We start from the raw sequence: 25,321 nt of genomic DNA on the forward strand, positions 1-25,321 counted from the left end.
TACATCCAAAACAAGCTGCTGGAATCGTGGAGAATGGGTTTTCTTTTCAGTTTAATAGCAAATAAATTAGAAATGGTTCCTTTGAGTAGGTATCACATTTCCTATAGAAATGACAATACTTACGTTGCAATCTAGCCAACAAATCAACTTATAAAGCTCTAGGTGAGTTTTGTGGTTGTTACTTCAGAAAATACCAATAGTTTCTCAGGGAGTATTAGCTTTTCAAAGGACTTATAAGGCAAAAATATTTTTGTACTGTCATCAGATTCAATCGCAAATATATAAAAGGCTAGAAACTAAAAATGTAACAATCTTCTTATTTCAAAGAAGCAGCTCCATTGAAGAGAGTTTCAATTATTAACTTGTTTGGTTTACTTCAAATGTGCCAATTTCCTTATGATTGCCAATATATGCCAACATATTCAAAGAGTATATATATCATGAAAAAAATGCAATGGCTTAGCAGTTGTGAAAAGGCTTGACATGATCTGATAAATAATTCAGATTAAAATGGTAACGTCTTACTTATCAAAATAGGATTTTTAACAAAATGTTAATATTCGATCCTGACTGGATCCTTACTGTTTGTGTTCATTGTCAGTGAGCGTGCACGTCAGTACTCTGTTTTTGGGATATTAAGTTGGTTTTATATACCAAGAGCCATTAAATCTCATATCTTTTAGGAGCACCTGGGTGGCTCAGTCGGTTAGGCGTCTGCCTTTGGCTCAGGTCATGATACCAGGGTCCTGGGTTCGAGCCCCACATTGGGCTCCTTGCTCAGCGGAGAAACTGCTTCTCCCTCTCCCTGGGCTGCTCCCCCTGCTTGTGTTTTGTTTGATCTCTCTCTCTGTCTGTCAAATAAATTAATAAAATCTTTATATAAAAAAAAGATACATTTCATATCTTTTGACCCAGAACATCTGTGTGTAGGACTTTATCTCAAGAATTGATCCTATATCCAGAAAAGACTTTAGCTTTTATGATGGTTTTTATAATAATAAAAAATTGGGAAAAACTTAAGTACTCAACCTTAGGGAGTGGTTAAATCAGTTGTAATGCATTTATTTGAAGGAATTTAATAAAATTATTGACATATCTAAATAGGACTTGCCATGATATGGGACAAAAGTCTGTTTTATAAAAATTATTAAAGGGAAAATGCATGCTACAAAATTAAATTTCTAGCACAGTATAACAATGTTTAAAATTCTATACACTTGGGGCACCTGGGTGGCTCAGTCGTTAAGCATCTGCCTTCGGCTCAGGGCATGATCCCGGCGTTCTGGGATCGAGCCCCACATCAGGCTCGTCCATTGGGAGCCTGCTTCTTCCTCTCCCACTCCCCCTGCTTGTGTTCCCTCTCTCACTGGCTGTCTCTCTCTCTGTCAAATAAGTAAATTAAATCTTTTTTAAAAAATAAATAAAATAAAATAAAATAAAATAAAATAAAATAAAATTCTATACACAGAAACTAGACTAGAAGATATACACTGGAAGATTACATTTAGATCATGGGTGAAGTTTTCCCCCCAATTTTCTATCTTAACAAAGTTAAGGTAGTGAGCATCTATTCTTATCCATAAATATCAACATTTAATAACATTATTTTTAATTTGTAAGATAAGTAATTGACAGTAAGATTCCATGTATCATAGAAAAAAACAACACACTTTTCTAACATTTAACTTTGAAGGCCAGCAAAGAAAATAAAAATTGGAGGAAATTTCAAGAAGTGAATAAAAGTCTAAAATATTCATTATGTTCATTTCACCAGGATTTTAATCCTAACTATATTATATGAAGTACTTTAACTAATTTTCAAAATGTATAATAGATTCTTAGGTCCATGAGGGCAGAGGTCGTGTTTTCTTTGGCTTTCTGTCATCAGCACCGTCAGTAGTGCTTAGAGTATAGACACTGTTAATAAATGATTTGGTGCATAATTGGTATTATGGAAATGACAAAGAAATGGTCAGTTTGGAGGATGTTTGCCTGCTGAGCTACTATTCCTCCTTTTTCTGTCAATAGCTTACAGTTGTTTTGGGCAATGACCTCTCCTCCACTTTCTGCCTATGTGATCTGTCCTGCCCTTTGACTTTAAACTTATGGACAAGATTTGGCCAGTGGAATTGTGTTTTGCCCAAACTATTGGAAGCAAGACATGCTCTTTCAACTTTGGGTTACCAAACTGGTAGAATATAATCTTAGTGTTTCTGGTGGTCATCTCTGCCTCCACACTGAGAGCACTGAATGACAATGAAACCCACACAAAGAACACAAAGAACGAGCTAAGAGACAGAGAGAACTAAGAGCGTGGTGGTGAGATCATTTGATCACTTGGCTTGAGCTATGCCTGAATCCGAGATATCCCTGGACTTTCCAATTACATGCCCCAACAAATCCCTTTATCCCTAACTAACTGTTTTGTTTTGTTTCTCTTAAGCCAGTTTGACTTAGGTGTGAGTGCAGAATAGAGTTCTAAATCATACAGAGACGTTATGCTGGCCTTTCTTTTCATAGGTTTGCCAACAGTTTTGATAATAGGAAGTAGTCATTTTTAAGGTTAAATTAATCCATCCCCTATGCAAGCAACCTCAAGAAATCATTGCTAATAATTTTCAGTATTTATGAATTACTTCTAATTTTCAATAACCTTTTGAAAGGTTATGAGTCCAGTGGAATTGAAGGGGCTTTCCACTGCAGTACATTGAACTCATGGGACCCAATGTGTCTTTTATAGCTAAGACTTTTTTTTTCTTTGTTCATACACTTCTAGCCTCCCATTAAGATCACACACCCTCATTTACCCCTGTAGTTTCTGTTATCTTTGGTCCTGCATATTTAACACAAAGCGCTTTGTTGTGGGTTCATCAATGTATAGAGATTCCTACCAGTCCAGAGTCGTTTAAAATAAATTGGGTCACCTGACAGAGAGAATAATTCTATCAGTATGTGGCTATTTTGAGGCCTTTAATTTATTCATAAATAACACTTTCTACAAGTTGTCTGTGCATAAACATTTCTTATGAAATTTGTCACTATATTTCCATAAGACATATTCTTGGAAATTCATAAGAAGACATATTTTCTCAACATGTCTTAAGCTAAAAATGAAAGAACTATAAAGGCCATGTGAGGTTTTAGATTTAAATCTTTCTCTATATGACCATAAATCTGGGGTGGAAAACAGGTTATGTAATGCTGACATGTTTAAATTTTTTTTTCTTCTACAGGACTCTGCATCTAGAATGTAATCATTGTCTATTCTTAATTTCTTTCTAAATTGCTAAGATAGTTAATATTTGCTATAGTGCCTTCTTTTATTCTATATTTTGAACTAGAAAGAAAACTACATTTCTGCTTTCCTCCAGAAAGTCGTGCCTTTTTAAAATTTTGATAAGATGCCTGTCTTCCTTTTTTTCTGTCTATGGTGCTTATCTTCCAGCAGAGGTGACAGTCCTGTATACGGACCCTTAAATATTTGTTCAATGAATACATCTGTTTGTGTATCTTTAGATAGGTTTTACATAAGAGACCTTGGACTTACAATAATGTTGTGTTTGTTTTACTTGGAGTGCAGTCTCTTTAACTTTGTATTGCACACTTAGGCAATCACATGGTATAAAGCACTAGCACTTGCTCTGAGCCAGACATTGTTCAAAGTGCTTTCTATGTGTTATTACACTTATCTTCATAATAATCTATAAATTAGCAGCTATTATTATCCCCATTTTATAGATGAAGAGTCTGAGATGCAGAAGGGTTAAGTAACTTGCCTAACGGCATATTGCTAGTAAGTAGTAAAGCCAGGAGTTGAAGCCCAGTAATCTAGCTACAGAGTCTAAACTCTTAATCTGAAGAATCTAAACTTTTAACCACTGTACTGCACCATCAATCGTTCATATGCTGGCAATTTAGACATAGATTAAAACAAAATACAACTAACATACACATAAAAATGAAAATAAAATAGGGCTTTTTCTGAATAATCTATAGTATTATAATACATTTAGATATACCTATATTTAAATATACACCTAGATAATCAGGCAGAAACACACACGGACAGAATTACACTTGGATCTGCACATACACACTCAGGTAATTATTCCTATTTCTTTAATTCCCTTCTTTTCTTTTCTCCCGAAGTATCAAATATGAAGATATCTAATTAAAGTGACTTTATTTTCTGAGCAAACACAGACTATATTTATCGGTAGCTATACCTTTGGCAATAGAATACTACAAGGTATCTTTAGTTGTTGTTCCCTGGTCTTTTATTTCCCAAATCTTCCCAGCCTCTATGTGCAAAGGAGCAGTTATATTGCTGTTTCCACATTTATATGCAGGAAAGGAATTGCTCTCACTGTCAAATAACCGAAAGAAAATCTTTCATCCTTCCTTTCTCAGCAGCACGGGTATTAGGCTGTGCCTTTACTTTTTAGTTAAACACGAGGTAGAAATATCAGTAACAAGAGCAGGAAGAGTAATTTCATGTATAAATATTCATAATGTAATGGTTTAGCAATGGTTTTACTAGTCCCAACCTGGTTTATCCAGCCAGGCTAAATTTTTACATGCCTGATCTCTTTCCTTTCTTTCTTTTTCTTTCTTCCTTTCTTTCTTTCTCTCTTTCTTTCTAAGGTTTTATTAATTTATTTGTCAGAGAGAGAAAGAGAGCGAGCGCGTGCGCACACACAAGCAGGGGGAGTGGCAGGCAGAGGGAAAAGCAGGCTCCCCGCTGAGCAGTCATAGGACCCTGAAATCATGATGTGAGCCAAGGCAGATGCTTAACTGACTGAGCCACCAGGTGTCTCACACCTGATCACTTTCTGCTCNCTGAGCCACCGGGTGTCTCACACCTGATCACTTTCTGCTCCTTTTCAACATATGGGTCTATATTTATCATTGAAATCGGTCTGTTGGCAAAGGATGATCACATACTTTCTCGTGGTTCCATCATCTACAAGGAGCTCGCGCTGCGCTGTCTGGGAGGATTCTCTGAAATGCCTGCCATGGTTCCAGATTTTTCGCAGTGGTTCAGGAAATACGAATTTTAGTTCCTTCTTTATAGGCCAAATGAAACAATTACCATTTGAAAATATTTACCCTCCTTTCCTAACATCCATCACTGCTGATGGGGACCATCGATACTGAACTCACTGAGTCGTGACGGGAGACGTGATGCTGCAGTCCTCCTTGCAAGTGTCATTAGTGTTTAAAAACTAAACTGGATGGAATATGGTACTTTTAGGCTAGGATAGCCTGCAGGTGATGTACCGGTAATTAGGATGAACGGAGTGATTTGAAAGAGCATTCATCTCAGATCGTAGTTGTTCTCAAATAATGATACTCAGGGGAAAAAATACATATATTGCCTCACAAGTATCAAAAAGAATGCCATAAAAAAAATTACATCCCGGCTATTTCTTTATTTTCTTNGGTGATGCTGCAGTCCTCCTTGCAAGTGTCATTAGTGTTTAAAAACTTAACTGGATGGAATATGGTACTTTTAGGCTAGGATAGCCTGCAGGTGATGTACCGGTAATTAGGATGAATGGAGTGGTTTGAAAGAGCATTCATCTCAGATCGTAGTTGTTCTCAAATAATGATACTCAGGGGAAAAAAAATATATATTGCCTCACAAGTATCAAAAAGAATGCCATAAAAAAAATTACATCCCGGCTATTTCTTTATTTTCTTTTATGAGGTCTATATACACTCTGCTAAATTCTTTGTGATACCTAGGAGACCAAACCGTAGTGGCCAGCCGATCACAGGGAGTGAACACGCCGAGGTGGCCGCTGTACCCTCTGCAGGGAGGGAGGAGCTCCAGAGCTGTCTGTGGCAGACAACACCTAAACGCTTAGATGGGGAGATAACTTCTGATGGCTGTGATTGCACATGCATATGGCCCCTGATTTGCCAAAACGGCAGCTGAGGAGACATCACTTCCTTGTACGGAGTTTGTGCACCATTTCTGTTTGCACCCAGGGGCAAGATAGATTAATAAGGCCAAGAAGGAGGGGAGGACGTGGGAGTGGGTAATAACTGGGGAGCATCCACCTGGGGGGGAAAAGGAGGAGGGTGGAAGATGGAGGGTGTTCCCTCTTGCTTCTGTCTATGTGTCAAGTGGCAGAAGAAATTTTGAAAGCTGTGAGGAGGAGCTAGTGACTGGGTTTTGGGGTGTTTCGTACCCTACCCTCCCCATTTGTAGGAAAACCTCTTCACATTCAGAGGTTATTGAATTGGAAGGAGGAGGACTGACCTGGAAATAGGAGGAAAGCAAATCTTCTGCTGCTCCTTCTCCTGTCTTTTGTCACTTGCCTCCTGACTCTCCTCCAAGCCCAGCTCAGATGTGCCAAGGTGGCCGCAGCAGACCCTGCACACGTGCCAGCCATTGGGAATCTGCTTAAGCCACCCCGTGCCTCCCAAGCTGCCCTATCTTCCAGCCACCATCCCTGACCATTGGGACCACTTCTGATGGCTCTGGCCTCTGCTACCCCAGGGAGCATCTTCTGTAACCAGCTCCTTTTCTGTCTCCTGGTGAGTAACAACCAAAGGATTAGGGAATTTAAGCATGTCACTACGTGCTTCCTCCCTCCAGTTTGGGCTTGAAAGAGAGTAGGGGTGGCAGTGGAAGGCAGAGAAGATAGACTGGGAAAACAAAAACAGAGCGGAGGAAAATTCAAGGAAGAGTTGAGAAACCCGTGACCTGGGATGGCAGGTGTTTTGTTTGTTCTTCACGTGCCCACTGCAAGGACATTGAAGTTTTTCGAGGGAATCCCCTGTTGTCTTGCTGTGGTGTTTTCCTAAGGATTAGTGGAATGAATTAATTCCTCAGACATTTGGCCCAGAGGTTCTGAGGTTTGCTTTTGCTAGGAGTCATTAAATAAGCTGTCAGTATTTTACATGCTTAGTTCCACTGAGTTGCAAGAAGAGGAAAAGGAGTCTGGGTGAAGGTGCAAATTATCCAGGACTTTCATTTTACCCACCAGGAGCTAAGAGAAGAGCAGAACCCCCAGCTTGAGCTAGGGGTTTAACTTGAAAAAAGCAATAAAGAAAAATGTGACCATCATTGAAAAAATTCTATTCAGTTGGCTTCCACTTAGGTTTTTCAGAGCTTTGTACGTGTGTACTCAGGTGTTGTTTTTCTTTGGTGGGGATGAGGGAGAGGAGACTTGTCCCATATCTCCACCTGGCATTTCTGACCTGGGAATTCCCTTGTTTCCCCCTCTCCATTTTGGCAAAATACTTTAGCTTCAAATTATATTTTCAGAATTTAAAGATTTAACTGTATAGGGGTAAACATTTTCTCCACATAAATATATGATGCAGGGTTGATGGTCCCATTCTCATTCTGTAACTGCTTGGAGGGGGGGAAACAACAACAACCTCAGAGACCACCTTAAATTAATATGGTAAAATGCAGTGAAAGATTTCTGAGGGATTTGTCCAGATTTCTTTTGCTTCTGCTCTCTGCTGTGTCCAGCATCCTTTGGTTCATCCCTTGCCCATCCATCCTTAACCCCCATAATAGCTAAAAGGGTGTCTGACCCCACCTCCCTCTAAATAATTAAGCTGCTAATTTAAATTGAAGACTGGAACAGTACTCCTGGAGACCTCCATTGGCTCTGCGAACAGAGGCAGAAACAAAGAAGTGGGGGTCCTAGGGCAGGAAGGAAAGAAGATCGGTGTGGGAGTGGGAATGTGGCTATACTCTAGGAGAATAATATGTGTGTATATATAGGTTAGATATATGTCTGTACACACACACACATACATACACACACAGATGTGCACATATGTATATATATTTTGTCATTTACAAAATACTCTTCATATATTTAGATCATTACTAATAGAATTCTTCATGTTCAGAAAGTTCTTGGGATTTAATTTAGTTTATTCCTTGGCATTAGGAATGAGTATATTAAAAAGACAAGAATGTCTGATGTTTTAAAAAGTGGTCGTTTGAATTAAACTGAATACAATTCCATCAAATTCATTCTGCAGCTATTTGCTAAGTACCTACTATGTGCTGAGCACTGAGTTTCTAAAGGAGAACAAGACAGGTGTGGCTTTTCCCCTTCAGTAACTTACAAGCTATTGGAACAGAGCCCTGGAAACAGAAAGAGCATTTCATGACTATATGATTAGGCTTATGCTACATTCTAGGAAGGGAAATGTGGGGGAGTTGTGAAAATATAATGGAGGCTAAAAAAAATAAGTGTGATTAATTAATTAAAATGAATACAAATTGACTTTTTAAATAACAATTTTTGGTATTACCCCCATGACAGAGTTTTTGTAAAATTACAAACTATTTAAATAGGCTGATACAATATGGTTAATGGAATTGAATTGAGTTGGAAATGAAATACGCACTCTGAGTATGAACGATAATGCCCTCTCTTTCTCCCAAATAATAGGTCCCATGACTCTAGAAATACGTCCTCAGAAACATTAATCATAAAATTGACCTGTTTCTGGGAAATCTAGCTCTGCTCTGCCTTATATTTAAATATTCAAAAAGCAGTCATTTTGATAAACAGAAAGGAAGCAAATAAATACAAAATGCCAAGAAAAAGAAGCAATAAAAAAAAATTTAAAAAAAAAAGAAGCAGCAAACTGTGTTTCGAACCTGTCAACACTTTTAAGCTAATAACTTTTTCCCCCAGATAGTCTATCTTCTTTCCTTTAACTACCTAGTTTTTGAAAACAATAGCTGTGTCTTGAATTTAGTTACTGATCTTTAACCTGTTGAAGGCTACTCTCTATATTTTGAATTATATTACTTTGTAGGCTAGTTTTTTGATTCGAGATCATTCTTTCAAGGTTATGCCAAACCAGTCCCAGGAGTGATCTGAGATGAGTGATGATTTGTGGGTGTTGTTCTTTACAAGGTTAAAAAAAAAAAATCCTCATGGTTTCTAGCCTTAATCAACTATAACCTCAAATTGTGCGGGGCTGTGGAAATGATTTGTGTACAAATATGTGATCATTAAATTCCAAAGTTAAGTACTTTCTTCATGCTAAGAAATCAGAGTGACATTTATGAATGGCCTTAGAGATGACAATCTCTATGTAAAATCAATTGTTTATAACCCATTTCTTTTAAATGATACCATATGATTTGGTTCTAAGAACTACTGTTCATTTTAATTTTTCATTAATAGTGAATGACTGTGGTGCCCCTAAAGCCACTTCGTTTGCTTTTCCCTTTTAAAATGAATAAGGGAGGGGGGGCGCCTGGGTGGCGCAGTCATTAAGCGCCTGCCTTAGGCTCAGGGCGTGATCCCGGTGTTCTGGGATCGAGTCCCACATCAGGCTACTCTGCTGGGAGCCTGCTTCTTCCTCTCCCACTCCCCCGCTTGTGTTTCCTCTCTCGCTGGCTGTCTCTCTCTGTGTCAAATAAATAAGTGAAATCTTTAAAAATAAAAAAATAAAGAAATAAAAATAAAATGAATAAGGGGGTGCGGGAGTGGTACAGCCTGTTGAGCATTGCAATCTTGGTGTTGGCTGGGGTCCTGATCTCAGGCTCAAGGCATCGGGCATCAGGCATGGAGTCTGCTTGAGACTCTCTCCCTCTCCTTCGGTCCCTCCACACCCCCACCTTCTCTCTCTCTAGAATGAAATAAATAAATCTTTAAAATGAAATGAATATGAAAAATGTTGAAGGTCTAGAAGGTAAATTTGTCTCTGAAATTAACATTTTTATCAATAAGACAAAACTGTAATGTATAAGTCTGTGATCAAATATAATTCCTGATTTTTTCTTTTTTTTTTTTTCTTGAGGTTTTAATATTCTCTTGCGATGCTTGTCAGAAAATTTCTCTTCAAGTTCCTTCTCATCTTCAGGCTGAAACACTTGTAGGCAAAGGTGAGAAACAGTATTAAGAATTTCATAGTGTTAACTGCTACGTGTAGCTTCAGGCTGCTCTTGTAAAGTTTGGGATAAAGCCCTGTAATAGCTCCTTGGCATTAAAATGAACATAAAATGAAAGATGGATTGCTTGTGTTTTGGTAGTGGTTAGAAACAATGAAAGTACCAAGTTAGTTATATACTTTTCTTGCCAGAAAAATTAGCAAACATCAAAGGGCTACATTAGCTTGGGTCACACGAATGAAGGTACAGGAACCAGAATCATGTTTTAATTCATATCAACTAATCTGTTGCCCAAATTCCAAAGGCAATGCTCTTTAATTGATTAGATAGAAAACAGATGTATTAAAATTTAAATGCCCCCAAATAATATTTGTGCTTGAGGTTGACTACAATGAACAAAGACCCCCCACCCCCCACGAATGTGTGTGATTTGTCACACGGAATAGCTTGGGAAAGTCAAATACAGTTTCCACAAGTCTTACTATCGCAGCCATTCATAAAGCATGGGTTGGTTGCTCTGAGTCCAAGGGTCACATTCCTTCTATCAGGTTTTTCCTCGGCCTGAAGTTTACACCTTGAATACTGAAGAGGTATCTGTTCCCAGACAGGCATCTTGTAGCCCAGTGCTTTGAAGTTTTAAATTAATCCATTGCTTTATATCTTCTAAAAACACTTAAACGACAATACAACCTATACTCTATAGACACATAACAAATGCGCTAAATATGTTAAAAAGGAATCTGTAAAGGAAATATTTTGATAACAACCCCCTTATATACTAAGTATTACTTAAGGAGAGGCCAGTTTTCTTACTTTTTGCAAGATAGTTTTTGTTATCAAAGATTGTTGCAGACATGTTCCAAATCTACTGATACCATATGCATATACGACATATAAAATGATAAATTTGTATGGATATGTACAAGCCATAAGTAAGAGTTAAAGTGGAAACAATAAATCCAGGGACCCTAAGAAAATATTTTATATCTCTTCACAAATTAATTTATGATGAAAATAATGGAAACTGTGACTCCATTTATTTAATTACTTAATTTCCATGGCCCCTCAATTTTATAATAGGAGGTACTTAACAAGCAGCAAGGGTAACCTCCCTCTTTCTGTTTCTCATGGACTCACTGACAGTTGTCATTCCTGTAAAACTTGTTCTATTCCTGTTTTATTTTACAAATTACGGCTAATGTCTTCCCTGCAGTGAATCTGAAGGAATGCTTCCCGTCCGCCAGCCTGATCCTGTCCAGTGATCCTGACTTCAGGATTCTAGAAGATGGCTCCATTTACACAACACACAACCTCATTTTGTCTTCTGAAAGCAAGAGCTTTTCCATTTTTCCTTCAGACAGCCAGAGCCAGGAACAGAAAAAGATAGAAATTGTACTGGATGTGAGAGGAAAGAAGGTATACAATCTGCTTATGATTCACGCTAAAATCATTGTTCCTGAACGCTCACTTGTCTGCTTATTCCACTTCTAAGCAACCTGTGTAAAGACTAGACCGTTCCGAGGAGTGGTAGAGCTATCTACAAAATGGTGTAAAAACGAACAGCTCTGCAGCCCGAAAGCAAGGTCAGAATATCAAAGGTTTCAGATAGTGGTTTGAGGTGTGGCAATTAGCAGAAACAACGTGAAGAACAGGCAGGGGTGGGTCTCAAACTCAGTGAAAACTGATTCAGGTCAGAGGTGTGGCACTCCACCCTGCGTGGCTTTCTCCCAAGTGACTGTGGGTTTCAGTCACTTTAAAGAGATTGTCTAAAGCTTACTCCCATCTTAACAGAAAAATGTCACCGGGGTCCCTCTCTTCCAAGAATGAAGTATAGCCAGTCCACAGGACTGGTTGGAATGTTCTGGCTCTAGGCTCATTTTCTGCCGTGAGCGCTAGTGACCGAGGAGTGGAAAGGGAGAGGTTACTGAAATTCACGTGAATCTCACTTTAAGCAAATTCTGCACAATGAGGTTTAAGTCTTGTGGGATAAATTTTTAATAAGTAATTTAATTTATGAGAGACTTCCCTGGCTAAACTCTTTTTGATTATAAGAATTCTTCACCAAATTTAGAATATGCTTTGTACTTTAATATGCATTACACATATGATAAATTTGGGAGAAGGCTTATAAAACATTATTTCATATTGTAGAGTTTCCACATCACATAAAATTAAATTTACTTGAACGAATGCTGACCTCTGTCTTTGCATACTTAAACAAATGCTTTGTACTGGTGCCAGTGTTTTAATAAATATTGGAATAAAATCAGTTTTTAGATATTTGTTGACGGATTATCTCTGTTTAGGGGGTTTATACTTCTCAAGATGGCATCTTTCAGCAATGCCCTACAAAGTTCTGGTTGATTAACTGGTTAAATCGAATGAAACTGGTTCTTGTGTGTGTGTGTATCTTAATAAAAAGCAGAAATGGTTTGGGTATTCCCTGTGATATGGCTATGTACAACCCTCACTCATTTTCTTCATGTTGGTGTACATGTGAAAATCACAGTTCCTGACGAGAGGCGGGGCTGTATTTCTTCATCTCTCCTCCCACGCAGGCTCCCGAGAAGAGACACACCAGAGACGCTGTTCTCAAACGCAGCAAGAGACGATGGGCCCCTATTCCCTGCTCGCTAATGGAGAACTCATTAGGGCCATTTCCACAACATGTTCAGCAGGTGCATTTTACCTCATTTGACTTTATATAGTAGAGGTTTTGCTTGTTTACTTTTAAAACTTTACATTTGAATAGAATCAGGGCTTTAACCTGTTTGTGCTAGTAAGGATCATCCATTCACCAGAACTAGGAAAAAAAAAAAGGTGTGTTTTGTCACTGAAATCCTATTCAGCATTTAGAAACAAGTTTCATATTTTGATTTTCTGATGCTCTTAAATCGATATCCACATTCTCCCGACTACACTTCCAGACTTCGGCATTCTTGGACAGAGGACGTGCCTACAGATTTTGCATAATTCAGTTGTACCTACCAGTATTTTTGTTTACCAAAGAGGTGATGTCACTGCCAGCTAGCTGGAGTGTAAAAATAGGCCAGCTTTGAAATTATGAATTAATTGTGGGTGGAAGGTTGCATTATTTTTACTTTTTAAAATCAGAACCGTTTCCATTCCAAATAACTCAAAACCACTGAAATTGTTACTGTACTTTGTATAGAAATAAGAATTAAGTGAATTGGAATTGTGAAGGTATGCTCAGTTCCAACATTTTCCATTAATATGCAGAGAATTCAAAAGAATTTGGGATCAAATAGATGATCCAGTTTGTGGCTTTGCACATTGCAGAATATGAATACAAACTGAAAAATATGAGGGATGATGGGTAAGTAAGAAAGGGAAATAAAGAATAGGTGACTAGGAAAGAGCACATGATAAAAATTAAAGCATCACAACCGGTTAGGTTGAAGGTATTTACCATAGCATATCTGTTCTTTTACTAAATTGTCACTTAATGTTATAGGTCCAGTCTGATGCTGCACAGAATTACACCATCTTTTACTCCATAAGTGGACCAGGAGTGGACAAAGAGCCCTTCAATTTGTTCTACATAGATAAGGACACGGGGGATATCTTTTGTACACGAAGCATAGACCGCGAGCAATATGAACAGTTTCCAGTAAGATTATTGGATTATTAAGCATTATCTTTTTAGTTACTGTCTTTATATTTTCAATGCTGCTTATTTACATATTGGAAGAATTATTTCATTTACTATTTTAAAAATTGTTAAGGTATAATGTAAACTTCAAATTTCTATTAGTGCAATTGATAATGAAAGATAATGGGTATCATAAGGGAAGAAAAGGGGAGAAAAGCTATATAAAATATAACAACACGATTTTAAAGGACAGGCTTTGATCTGTAGAACCCTGGGACAACAGCAGTGAATTTTCTTGAGTTTGTAGTTCCCTATAATAACAGGTTTCAATTATTCTCAACCTGACTGTACATTATAAATCACATGAGAACTTTTGAAAAAATACTGATGCTTGGGTCGCTTCCCAGAAATTCTGATTTAATTGTTCTGGGATGGGGCCCCAGCAATTGAAAATTTGAAGTCACCCAACGTAATTCTAAACATTTCCTAAGATTGAGGTTCACTGCTTTCACCTCTTGAATAATATTGTGCTTCTTTTCTTCTCTCTGATTGTCCAGCCATGAGAACCATGGGTATCATTTTATTTCTTTAGTAATCCAGAATAAGTTTACCAGTTCCTCTTACTCTATCTAATTTGACCCAAAGAAAGATTCTAGCTCTTTTGAAAATTAAATCCTTTCTTTTTTCTCTTTCAAACTTCACATATCTCCTTAGTGTTCTGAGGTCTAACCTGACATATAGGAGAAATTCACAGTGAGTTTCAGGGAGATGGTGAGTTGAATTGTTTAAGCGCTTGGATTCTTGAATTATGAGTATAATGGAAGAACTCTTTGTTAAAGGAGTCCATATAAGGGAAAAGTTATCTCATACTTGGGCAGTCCAGGAAGTAACATCTTAGCAGGTATCTGAAAGATAAGCAGGAACTGGCAGCCACACAAAGGCAGCCATGAAAGAAATGAATGATCATGGGGGGAGGGGGAGTGCAGACCTCATCCTAAGGATGTCAGAGCACTGGATAAGCTGGTGAAATTTTTAGAACAACATAAATGTCCCACTTTAGGGATTTCATAATTAAATTGAATGGTTGGATTAGAATGACATATTTTCTTTATAATTTTATGCTCCCACCCAAATTCTCTGAATATGCATACTTTATTCATAATAATATCAAATTATTACTTTAAGAAATAGCTTACATAGACTCTAATAGGAGAGGTATGCTAAGCATGATTGCAAACATTTTGTCTATCAAGAAACCAAATAAAAAGTGGATAAATCTATAGATATAGGTGTGTGTGTGTAAGTATGTAAATTCTCTGCCCCCCATCTTTTTAAAGATTTTATTTACTTATTTGTCAGAGAGAGAGAGAGAGCACAAACAGGGCAAGTGTCAGGCAGAGGGAGAAGCAGACTCCCTTCTGAGCAAGGAGCCTGAAGTGGGACTCGATCCCAAGACGCTGGACCTGAGCTGAAGGTGGACGCTTAATCGACTGAACCGCCCAGGCATCCCTCTGCCCCTTTTATAGATCCATTATAGTAAGAAAAGTTCTAACCCTAGTAGTCATTCCCAAGGAGAAATAATAAGCTGCCTATTCCGCTGTGGCAGTGTACCTTTCATTTTTTCCTCTGCCGATAACATCGTGTTCTTGAATTTTGCAGTCATCAGCTGCTTCTCACTGGATCATTCCAGGAGAAAAGGAGGAGAGAATAGTTTTATTTAAAAAAAGGCGGGGGAGAGAGGTGCCTGGGTGTCACAGTCAGTGAAGTGACCTACTCTCGGTTTTTGGCTCGGTCGTGATCTCAGGGTGGTGATCGTGCCGCCTAGGGCTCTGTGCTCAGCCTGGAGTTGGCTTAAGACTCTCTCTCCCTCTCCTTCTGCCGTTCTCCCCCACGTTCTCTCTCTAAAATAAATAATAAATCTTAAAAAAAAATAAAAATAAGTTTCGTTGGAGTGCCAGACTGGCTCAACTTGGTAGAGCATGTGACACTTGATCTCAGGATTGTGAGTTCAAGCCCCATGTTGGATGTAGAGATTACTTTTTTTAAAAAAAAAAGTTACTTTGCTATTTTTTTAAACATCTTTTAAAGGACAAAAGGAATAAAATCATTTGGAATTTGGGCTTAACACTGGGCTTCTGGATAATTTTTATGTCAGAATTACCCATGTTTCTCTATTTCCCTTTAACGTAGTTAAGACTGAATTGATACTAAGAAATACCACTTGCAAATTAGTAATATTCATAAAGGGATGTATAACAGCCAGAAGAAAACATGATGAAACATGAAATCACTTGAGGCAATAGAGAATGGAAGATTTCTCTGTCAACATAGAGGTGTAAATTAAAATAATACATCTTTGCTTTTCTATCAAACCAATTTCACTTACTAGCTTTATATTGGAAAGCTTATTTCTCTGGAAATTAGTAGAGCTTCATTATCTGCCTCTTTTTCTTTTAGCCTTGGATAGGTCGACCTTCAAGAATCTGTTTCCTTCTCTGTCTTATGGGCTACTAATAGTCTTATCTACCTCAGAGCTGTTGCAAACATTAAATACTCATATTAAATATTGGTAAAATCAATATGTAAACCATACGGCTTTTTAAAAATATTCTAGCAGTAGGTCACACAATATACATGCTCTAGGATTTTGTCCTCAAAACAGGATTTTGATGGGATTTCTCAATTTTTTGCATTTATCTAACCTATATAAATGTTATGTATTACTCAATTATTGTTACTTGAAATAATTTTATTTCATTGATTATTGGCACAGGTTGTCGTGGGTCTAATTCAATACACATCCTCGTTGTGCTCCTGTTCTCTCTCTTGCCCCATGTTAGATTATTTAATCTTGGTGTGTAAGTATTTTTCTGGATGAGTCACACCATTATTGCAATGCGAGGAGTTTGTCTTAAACCATTAAATTCATCTAATCTTTCCAGGATGTGTATAAGTCCGTTTTATCCAAGCTTTTCAAAGAATGGTTGTATAAGAAGAGGAATTTCTTCAACAATTCCAGGCTATTCTATGAAAGAAAACATTTGCAAACATGTTTCTCTTTGAGTGTTGGGGAGACTGTATTTTTGTAAATACACAGGGAAAAATTGGTTTCAGCCTAGTCCCTTTCCCATCCAACCAGAGCCTTATTATCTTGCAACATATGTTTCTTTTTCAGCCACACTGGTCCATCCATTGTCTTTATATGTATATTGCTAATAACATTCTGTACCCACTCAGCTTTGCTGCTCTCCCTTACCTCTGCCCAGTCTACACTGGATAGCTTTCTTTACAACGTCAAACTCAAGTTCCCACTCCTGTTGGCAACTATTCCCATCTTCCCAAAGATTTAAAAAAAAAAAAAATCAGCAAATTGCAGTGGGAAAGGGCTAAAAGATATGAGATTCTTCAAGCTACAGAAGATTCAAGGGAGAAACAATATATCAAAAATGCACATGAAATTTAAATAATACTCTTCTAACTCAGCTAAAAATATCACTAATTTTAAAGTATAGTACTCTATATACTTCTTAAAGCAATAATCAAGTATGTGATTATTGCTCGCAGTATAAAATAACGTGAACTCTATTGTAAAACCAGTACTATTATTGAGTTTACTTTAATGACTAAATAAGAAAATATTTATAATTAGTTCCTCTATTACAGGCACATAAATGGATTCTCCTAGGAAACTAGGCTATGCTTTAAAGTTCAGTTATATTCCTAGTTTAGATTATCCTTTCTACAATAATGATTTCAATTTTGATTTATTTTGGAGATAGTTAGCCCATCATTAGTAAAAATAAATAAATAAATAAATAAAACCGTGTACCCAAAATAGTACCCGAAACAAAATCACCACATCTGAATCCGTGGAATGTGAGATAATGACATTTACTTGTTATTAAACATCAGGAAACACTATTATTTCAAACTACAAGTGATTGTATGATTGTATGGTGGGAGCAAGATGATCTTCATTTCTGACGCAGAGAGGCACTAGCAAGGAGCTGTGTGAATTATAGCAGGACGGACTTAGGTTAGGTAGGGAGGTATTTGAAGGCCAATGTGAGGAAGTAGAATTCCTTACAAATGATTCTATGGAGAATGTTTACGATAATTTTTTTACAAAGGACCAATTTAAGGGCTAGTTTGTCTTTCAAAAAGTAAAGATGGATGGAATTGAGTGCACAAAGCTATTTACAGAAGAATTACCGACTTGGGCACTGTGTTAGGAGCTTCGGCATACAAATATCAGAATGTCTCAGGTTTCATCCCTGAGGACAATTATCATCTTATAGAGACATAAACCAATTTCATAGTTTTCTGTAGCTAAAAATCTCAAAATGGCAGCAGTTTAAAGAAAGAAAAATTCATGCAAAATCTGAGGGGAAAGGAAAAGATTGATAGGAAGGCTGAATAGTGTGACATCCGGATAGGATGGTGGTGATGAAAACCACAGTGCTGCTGGTGGGGGTGGTAAACCGCATTAGAGGAGTGCAAAAATAAATTGATGGTCTTTGAAAGAAAAAGACATTAAATCCTGGCCTTTGGAACCAAGATAGATCATTTTAAGATGGAATTTGGAACGTGTATATGTTTTTATTGGCACTTTTATTACGCAGGAAATATGTTTATGATAGAAAAATGAGAACATGCAGGTAAATAGAGAAAAGAATTTGTAATTGAATCACTGAAGAGAGTTGATATCTATTTATACATATATGCAAATCTGTTACTAAATGGAATCATATTTTTGATAAACTTTAATAAAATACTTGCTATTAGCATAGCTGGGGGAAACTTACATACATTCTAACAAGCAGAAGGGCATGCGGTTAATTCAGAGAATGGAGTAGCCTCATTACCTGGGCTGCATTGTCCTTGGTGGGAGAATCCTGTGGACACTGCAGGAGGATTAAAGCCATATGTCACATCCACTGTGCTGGTGTGTTTTCCATTGCACAAGTTCTTAGTTGCATATTCTTTTGCGGATGACTTTTTAAACATTATGTCTTTCCCCAACTGATAGGCTTAATTTTGTGCGTAAGGTGTCATTGGAGAACAAGCTGACAGTGTTTGCCTATCTTTCAGCTCTACGCCTATGCCACAACGGCAGACGGTTATGCCCCGGAGTACCCACTCCCCTTGCTGTTCAAAGTTGAGGACGATAACGATAATGCTCCGTATTTTGAAAACAAAGTGACTGTCTTTAGTGTGCCTGAAAATTGTCGAACTGGTAAGTTCACGTCTCAGGAAAACACTCAATTTTTGCTTCAATTCAATTCCTCGGTAATGTTTTAAACACAAGTATGCAAAAACATTTAAAAATGCTTGCATGTCGAGGATCTTCTATATAAAACTTTGTAATCTTCGAAGATCATGTACTCTTCAAAGGCAAACCTTTTTGTGCTCATTTTTGCTGTGCACATGTACAAGGCGGCTGATACATGAAGTTACCAACTTTGTTAGATTAAGCCACAATGCATATGAATGTGTGACAGGCAATTGCTATTCATATTTTCTATTTTGACCAGGTACATAGGTGTCATAGATGCATTTATAAAGCAATAAATAATTTGAATCTTTACAAAGTTTCAGTACATTTTCAAGGACCCCAAAATATATCAACAAATGGAAATGTTTATCTGACTTATAACTATATATATATATATACATTTACTTGGCATATTTTCCAAAAAAAATTTAAAAAAATTAAACTGGTTTGATGTCATAGGCAGCCAGGATTGTGACCTAGGCACATCAGCGGGCAGAAGATTATCCAGTTTATTTTAAAAATAAAAAAGTTACAGGAAATCCCTCCTCCATTCTCTTTTCTTTATGTATGTATGCATGTTTAACATTGTTTTTTCATAGTTAGTGGTTTGCTAAAGTAACATTCTCATACTCAGATTTCTGGGCTGTAAATCTTGTCCAAATGATACTCAGACTGCTACACAGTGTTTGTCTTACATATATTAATAATTACTTGCATATATTAACAATTCAGCACATTTATTAAAACATCAAGGTATAAAACTTTGTTATCGTATTCAAAGCTATGGTATTCCTCTAACTAAGATTATCAAGTTGGCCTATAAAAGAAACAAGACATGCAGAGAAGGTCCCATCCAAAAATGGTCTGTGAACTGGGTGGTGGGATGGGGGGAAGAATTTGAGAACCACTCTTACCAAAGGTGGGGTGGATGTTCTCAGACATGTGGAATATAGATCATGTTATTCAGAATACCCACATAATTGAAGTTTCCACGTGAGGGGAGTTTGGAGTTTGGAGTTTGGGAGAGCATTTAAGACACTCCACTTGTTTGTAAAATCAATAATCGTCATTTTGGGGAGAATATGCTACAACCATACCTTGTTTGTTTGTAATTCAATTAGAGCGCTCTTTTAAGTCGTTGACAATATGGGATTTATCTGAACAGGAACTTCAGTGGGACAAGTGACTGCCATAGACCTCGATGAACCTGACACTCTGCACACTCGCCTGAAATATAAAATCTTACAGCAAATTCCAGATCATCCGAAGCACTTCTCCATACATCCGGATACAGGTGTCATCACCACAACTACACCTTTACTGGATAGAGAAGTAATGAACTGATTGATTAATTTTAGACTCACTAAACTGTATTTAAACCGATAATGAACTCCCAGAGGAGTTTGGCCACATCTCCAAGCTTGCTTCCATACAGGCTGTGCTGAGGGCTTCTCTGGACACTTCCTTTGTCTCTACAGAGGTTTGGGGAAGGTACAAGGTTAGACAAGCTCTTACTTAAGATCATTGACCTGATGTGTTGTGTGGATGTGCAACAGCTTTACATTTTGAAATATTATGTTAGACCTATCAGGTTTCTATTATACCAACTAGCCAATCTCTTGTTCTGTATTTATATTTGAGGTGGCCTTTTTTTTTTTGTAAAAAAAAAAATCAAAAAGGAATGTAAAATAATCAGAGCCTATGCAATGGCTATGAGAATTGCAAGTTATAAGAAATAGCAGAGTTCATCAATGTACCTTTTTCTTTCTTTTTTTTCCCAGCATTGTGATACATACAAGTTAGTGATGGAAGTGCGAGACATGGGGGGCCAACCTTTTGGTTTATTTAATACAGGAACAATTACTATTTCACTTGAGGATGAAAATGACAATCCACCATATTTTACTCAAACTTCTGTGAGTATATCTTTGTATTCATTTACCTAGGTTCATTTACTTTTTCAAAAAAACACACGAGAAATTTGGTTGTTCTGTGAGATTGCATAATTCGGTCTTAAGAGCTACCACTTACAGATAACATGCAAAAAAATATGATTTCTGTAAAAATAATTGAAGGACCAGTTATTTCTAAATGCTAGGGAAAAAACTACTCTCTTGGCTATCTAAGGGCTTCTTAGCCCTTGATGCTGTTCATGTATTCACCATTTTCTTAGATACCAAGTTCTATTATTGGATGCCTTGGATTTAAGTTTATTTTATAGAGTGCAGGAAAAGAGGCACACTCTCTCTGGTATCCTTTGCACTTCAACTTCCTAAGGTGGAAAAGAGACTAGATTTATATCCTCTGCTTTGCTGGGACATCAGTAAGTACAGTGTGGCCCTCGAGGCCATTATCTATATGCAAATTCTCCCAGCATCATGTACGAGTGAACTTTCCCTTAGGAAGTACACAATACAAGATATATATACAGGATGGTACTTCCAGGAAATGGCTCTTCTTTCCTGAACTTTTAGTAAGTAATCATTTTTTCATCAATCTATACCAGAGTACAGATTCAAGAAGAGAAAACCTCCAGTGATAGGCACATTCATACAGTGTTTTATATGAATCCCTACAACTTGCAAGGATATGTTTATCCCATAGTTTATTTGAGAAAATGAAAAGTCAGTTAAGTGACTTGCTTACGATCTCATAAATATAGACCATGTAAGAGGAAAACCTGGGATTAGGATCAAGATCTCTTGTGCTCCAGTGGCTATGAGGTTATCATCTTTCTATGAATTCATTTTACATTTCTAGAAGATTCTGATTTACTACTTTTCTAAATCTCTTAATATAATATGCTTCTGTAACTGTATTTCTTTTTTGGGGGGAAGAAGAGGAAAAAAATGTGATTTAATTTCTCAAAACAGGAAAAATTTTTTCCTTTAGATGTTTGCTAGGCAATCAGAAGTAAATTAAAAACAAAAATTGGGGGCGCCTGGGTGGCACAGCGGTTAAGCGTCTGCCTTCGGCTCAGGGCGTGATCCCGGCGTTGTGGGATCGAGCCCCACATCAGGCTCTTCTGCTATGAGCCTGCTTCTTCCTCTCCCACTCCCCCTGCTTGTGTTCCCTCTCTCGCTGGCTGTCTCTATCTCTGTTGAATAAATAAATAAAATCTTTAAAAAAAAAATTGGCATAGTAAAAAGTCATCCAGTAATAATAAGAAATCAATGTAGGTTATAATTATCTATAAATATTGAAGGCTTAATAGGTTAATACAAAAGGGGCCATAGCCTATAAATTTTGAGGAGATTCAGAATAGAGACAAATATGAGGGCTTGAGTGATTTCAGAGAAGTTTAGAAGTTAAGAAATGAATTAGTCTTTGAAGAATGGGTAAGAGTTGAAAAAGCATTTTAGTGAGGAAAGATAATCTGTGCATGAAATTTGTAAATTCTTTCCAATTTATGATTGCATGTTCCCATATCACTTTATTTTCTTTTTCTTTAAATGTAGAAAATCATGTTGTTAAAGCTATGAATTTATAATAATAAGAGGCAATTGTTTTAGTATTTTACAGAAGTAGAAGAAAACAGAATTGACGTCGAGATTTTACGAATGGCAGTACGTGACCAGGACTTGCCAAACACTCCTCACTCAAAGGCTGTCTACAAGATCCTACAGGGAAATGAAAATGGAAACTTCAAAATTAGCACAGACCCCAATACAAATGAAGGAGTCTTGTGTGTTGTCAAGGTAAACAACAACAACAAAACAATCAAACAATACTTTAAAAAATACTAACGTACACTTGGGCATTGGTACCCACATATCTATATCCTATGTACTATATATCTCTATAGTAAGTCCTATATGTATGTGACTAGAGAATTGCCATGCAATGCTGAAATGATTTACATTGGTTTACTTAAATGTTTTTATTATTATTATTGTTATTTTACCCTCATATTTTTTTCTTAGAAGATGGGCATTGCAAGCACAAAACACATTGTCCTCTATACATGGGGAAAATGAAGGCAGAGAAATATTGTATTAGCAATCAAATATTAGTCTTGGAAGGAGTCTTAGACACCCACTTGTCCCTTATTTTATAAAACACAAAGAAGAGAGAAATGGAAGAATCACTACTGGAAATCAAACCTCTTGCCTTTACAATTGCCTTCTTGCTCACATTATACTTTTACTTCTCTATGATGTTCAAGGCCGACTATTTATTAAATATTCAGCAGCTGTTCCCATTAATCCTCCTATATTTGAGGTAGCCAGCACTTTGGGATTTTAAAAATTCAGTCCCAATTACTAGCACCCAGAATGATACACTAAATCTAGTTCCTTTCTCCCTTCCAAGTACTAACCAGGCCTGACCCTGCTTAGCTTCTGAGATCAGAAGAGATCAGGCATATTCAGGGTGGTATAGCTAGAGACACACCTGGTTCATTTCTGAGTCCTTCTACGCATTGCCCTTACTAACCTCTGACATATTTTCCCAGATTACTTTCTTAGGGACAGTGTATTTTGTTAGAAACTACATGCACAAGTTGTATTTTCCTTCTAAGATTTTTAGAAAATGCCCTTTAAATTATTATATTGCTTATACTTTCTCTCACTTACTCCCTTTTTCTTTTTCTTTTTCTTCCCAGTGTTTTTTGTGTGTTTCTTTCTGATTGTTTGGGGGTTTTTTTTGGGGGGGGTGTGTCTAGGTTTCTTTCTCTTGCTTTCCTTTTTTTGTAATCTTGATGGATTTTAGTCTCTAATTGTTTAAACATTGTTTCAAAATTCTTTCTTATTCTTCAGGACTGAGCGTTTTGATTAGGAGCTATACAACCTTAAATATGATAATTTTTTTAAAAAAACCCTAAATATAATGTGCTTCCAAAAGATGCTACTGAATAGTATCACTATAATTTTTACACATACACTCAGAGGAACTGCTCCATGATAGCCAAATCTCAGGTCCTAGTGGTCTAATGATTCTACGTACTTCTTATACTCTTTATACACTTCTGTTGTTTAGTTATCACTATTATCCCATTTGATGAGTTTGGATTTATCCAAACACTTATTCTGCATTTCTATTAATATTTAAACTTGTAATGAAAAACAATGAAGGCAAGACCTTCCCGAAGAAAAGTGAGAAGAAAAATTGGTTGAGTCATCAACAATTTTGCATTTGATAGTGTTTATCATTATAGGAGGTCAACTATTAGTCTTTACTACATTAGCACCTGCTTTTGGTAACATTTTATACACAAAAACAGTATTCCTTTTTGTGCTAAAACTTGGAATCGTAATTGTCTTTTATAGATAGTGTTACAAATTGACTGATTAACGTATGTTTACTGAACAGCCATTGAACTATGAAGTCAGTCGCCAGGTTGTTTTGCAAATCGGCGTGCTTAATGAAGCACAATTCACTAAAGCAGCAAATTCAAAAACTCCTACTATGTGCACTACAACTGTCACTGTTAAAATTAAAGACAGTGATGAGGGTCCTGAATGCCAACCGCCAGTAAAAGTTGTTCAGAGTAGAGATGGCCTCCAACCTGGACAAGAATTGCACGGATACAAAGCGTTGGATCCAGAAACACGCAGTGGAGAAGGCTTAAGGTAAGGTATTCTTCAAAATGACATATTTTGAGATTATGTCCATTCTTTGGTTGGAGCATTTACATTTGATTTCTAAAAATTAGGTATAAGAAGATAGGAGATGAAGATAACTGGTTTGAAATCAATGAACACACTGGTGACTTGAGAACTATAAAAGTGCTAGATAGAGAATCAAAATTTGTAAAAAACGACCAATACAATGTTTCTGTGGTTGCCATGGATACAGGTGAGTGCAATTTTCTAGAAATAGAGGATATATTTTTAAGGAAATCTTGGGGTGAATTTTGTTTATTCTCATATCAAAATTTATTTTTTTAAAGAATTTATTTATTTATTTATTTGACAGAGATAGAGACAGCCAGCGAGAGAGGGAACACAAGCAGGGGGAGTGGGAGAGGGAAGCAGGCTCATAGTGGAGGAGCCTGATGTGGGGCTCGATCCCATAACGCCGGGATCACGCCCTGAGCCGAAGGCAGACGCTTAACCGCTGTGCCACCCAGGCGCCCCTATTTTCATATCAAAATTTAATGCAAAACAGATTTGCATTGATGGTTCAATTTATTGGAGACTACCCAGTGTCAGCTCCAGTGCATCAGTAATGCAAAACTAGGAGAGGACGAACGGCCAAAGATGTGGTAGCATCCTCCTAGATCCCCATTGTTTTCAGGAGTACATACTTGGATGATTATGGTTTGAACCTTGCTGAAAGGGTTTAGCTCCTAAAACAGTTGGGTTCAAGGTTGGTCTGTTCTGAGGCTTTCTTAACGGGGAATAGAACATTTATCCTATTTCCTAAGAAATGGTCAAACCATGACTCTTAAGTCTTTTGACATGGTTTGCAGTCCTTCTCCAAGGTTAATTCTAGAACTTACCTTGTGAAGAAATGTCCTTCAAATGTCATAAAGTAGTAATTTCCAAATCCTTTTGAATGTACACTCCTTGCAGTACACCATTTTTGAATGTGGACCATTGTA

At 37.1% G+C, this 25,321-nt stretch overlaps 1 protein-coding gene across 3 annotated transcripts in view; it reads left to right on the plus strand.

Moving 5' to 3' along the window:
• Positions 1–6,108: 6,108 nt before the first annotated feature.
• The window catches only part of DSC1 (desmocollin 1), a 30,789-nt gene continuing 11,576 nt past the window's right edge, over positions 6,109–25,321 (plus strand). For 2 of the 3 annotated variants that reach the window (XM_002926661.4, XM_002926662.4), the window contains exons 1-11: positions 6,110–6,546; positions 9,799–9,883; positions 11,103–11,305; positions 12,448–12,567; positions 13,365–13,520; positions 18,594–18,738; positions 19,943–20,109; positions 20,559–20,693; positions 22,290–22,475; positions 24,088–24,347; positions 24,431–24,573. In XM_002926661.4, the coding sequence (XP_002926707.1) occupies positions 6,484–6,546; positions 9,799–9,883; positions 11,103–11,305; positions 12,448–12,567; positions 13,365–13,520; positions 18,594–18,738; positions 19,943–20,109; positions 20,559–20,693; positions 22,290–22,475; positions 24,088–24,347; positions 24,431–24,573 (1,663 nt within the window). In that variant the 5' untranslated portion in view covers positions 6,110–6,483. Of the gene's footprint in view, positions 6,547–9,798; positions 9,884–11,102; positions 11,306–12,447; positions 12,568–13,364; positions 13,521–18,593; positions 18,739–19,942; positions 20,110–20,558; positions 20,694–22,289; positions 22,476–24,087; positions 24,348–24,430; positions 24,574–25,321 lie in introns of all 3 variants that reach the window. The other variant, XM_019807422.2, reaches the window with a different exon arrangement.

The sequence above is a fragment of the Ailuropoda melanoleuca genome, unplaced genomic scaffold (genome assembly GCF_002007445.2).
Source record: "Ailuropoda melanoleuca isolate Jingjing unplaced genomic scaffold, ASM200744v2 unplaced-scaffold6034, whole genome shotgun sequence".
NCBI classification, from domain to species: Eukaryota; Metazoa; Chordata; class Mammalia; order Carnivora; family Ursidae; genus Ailuropoda; species Ailuropoda melanoleuca.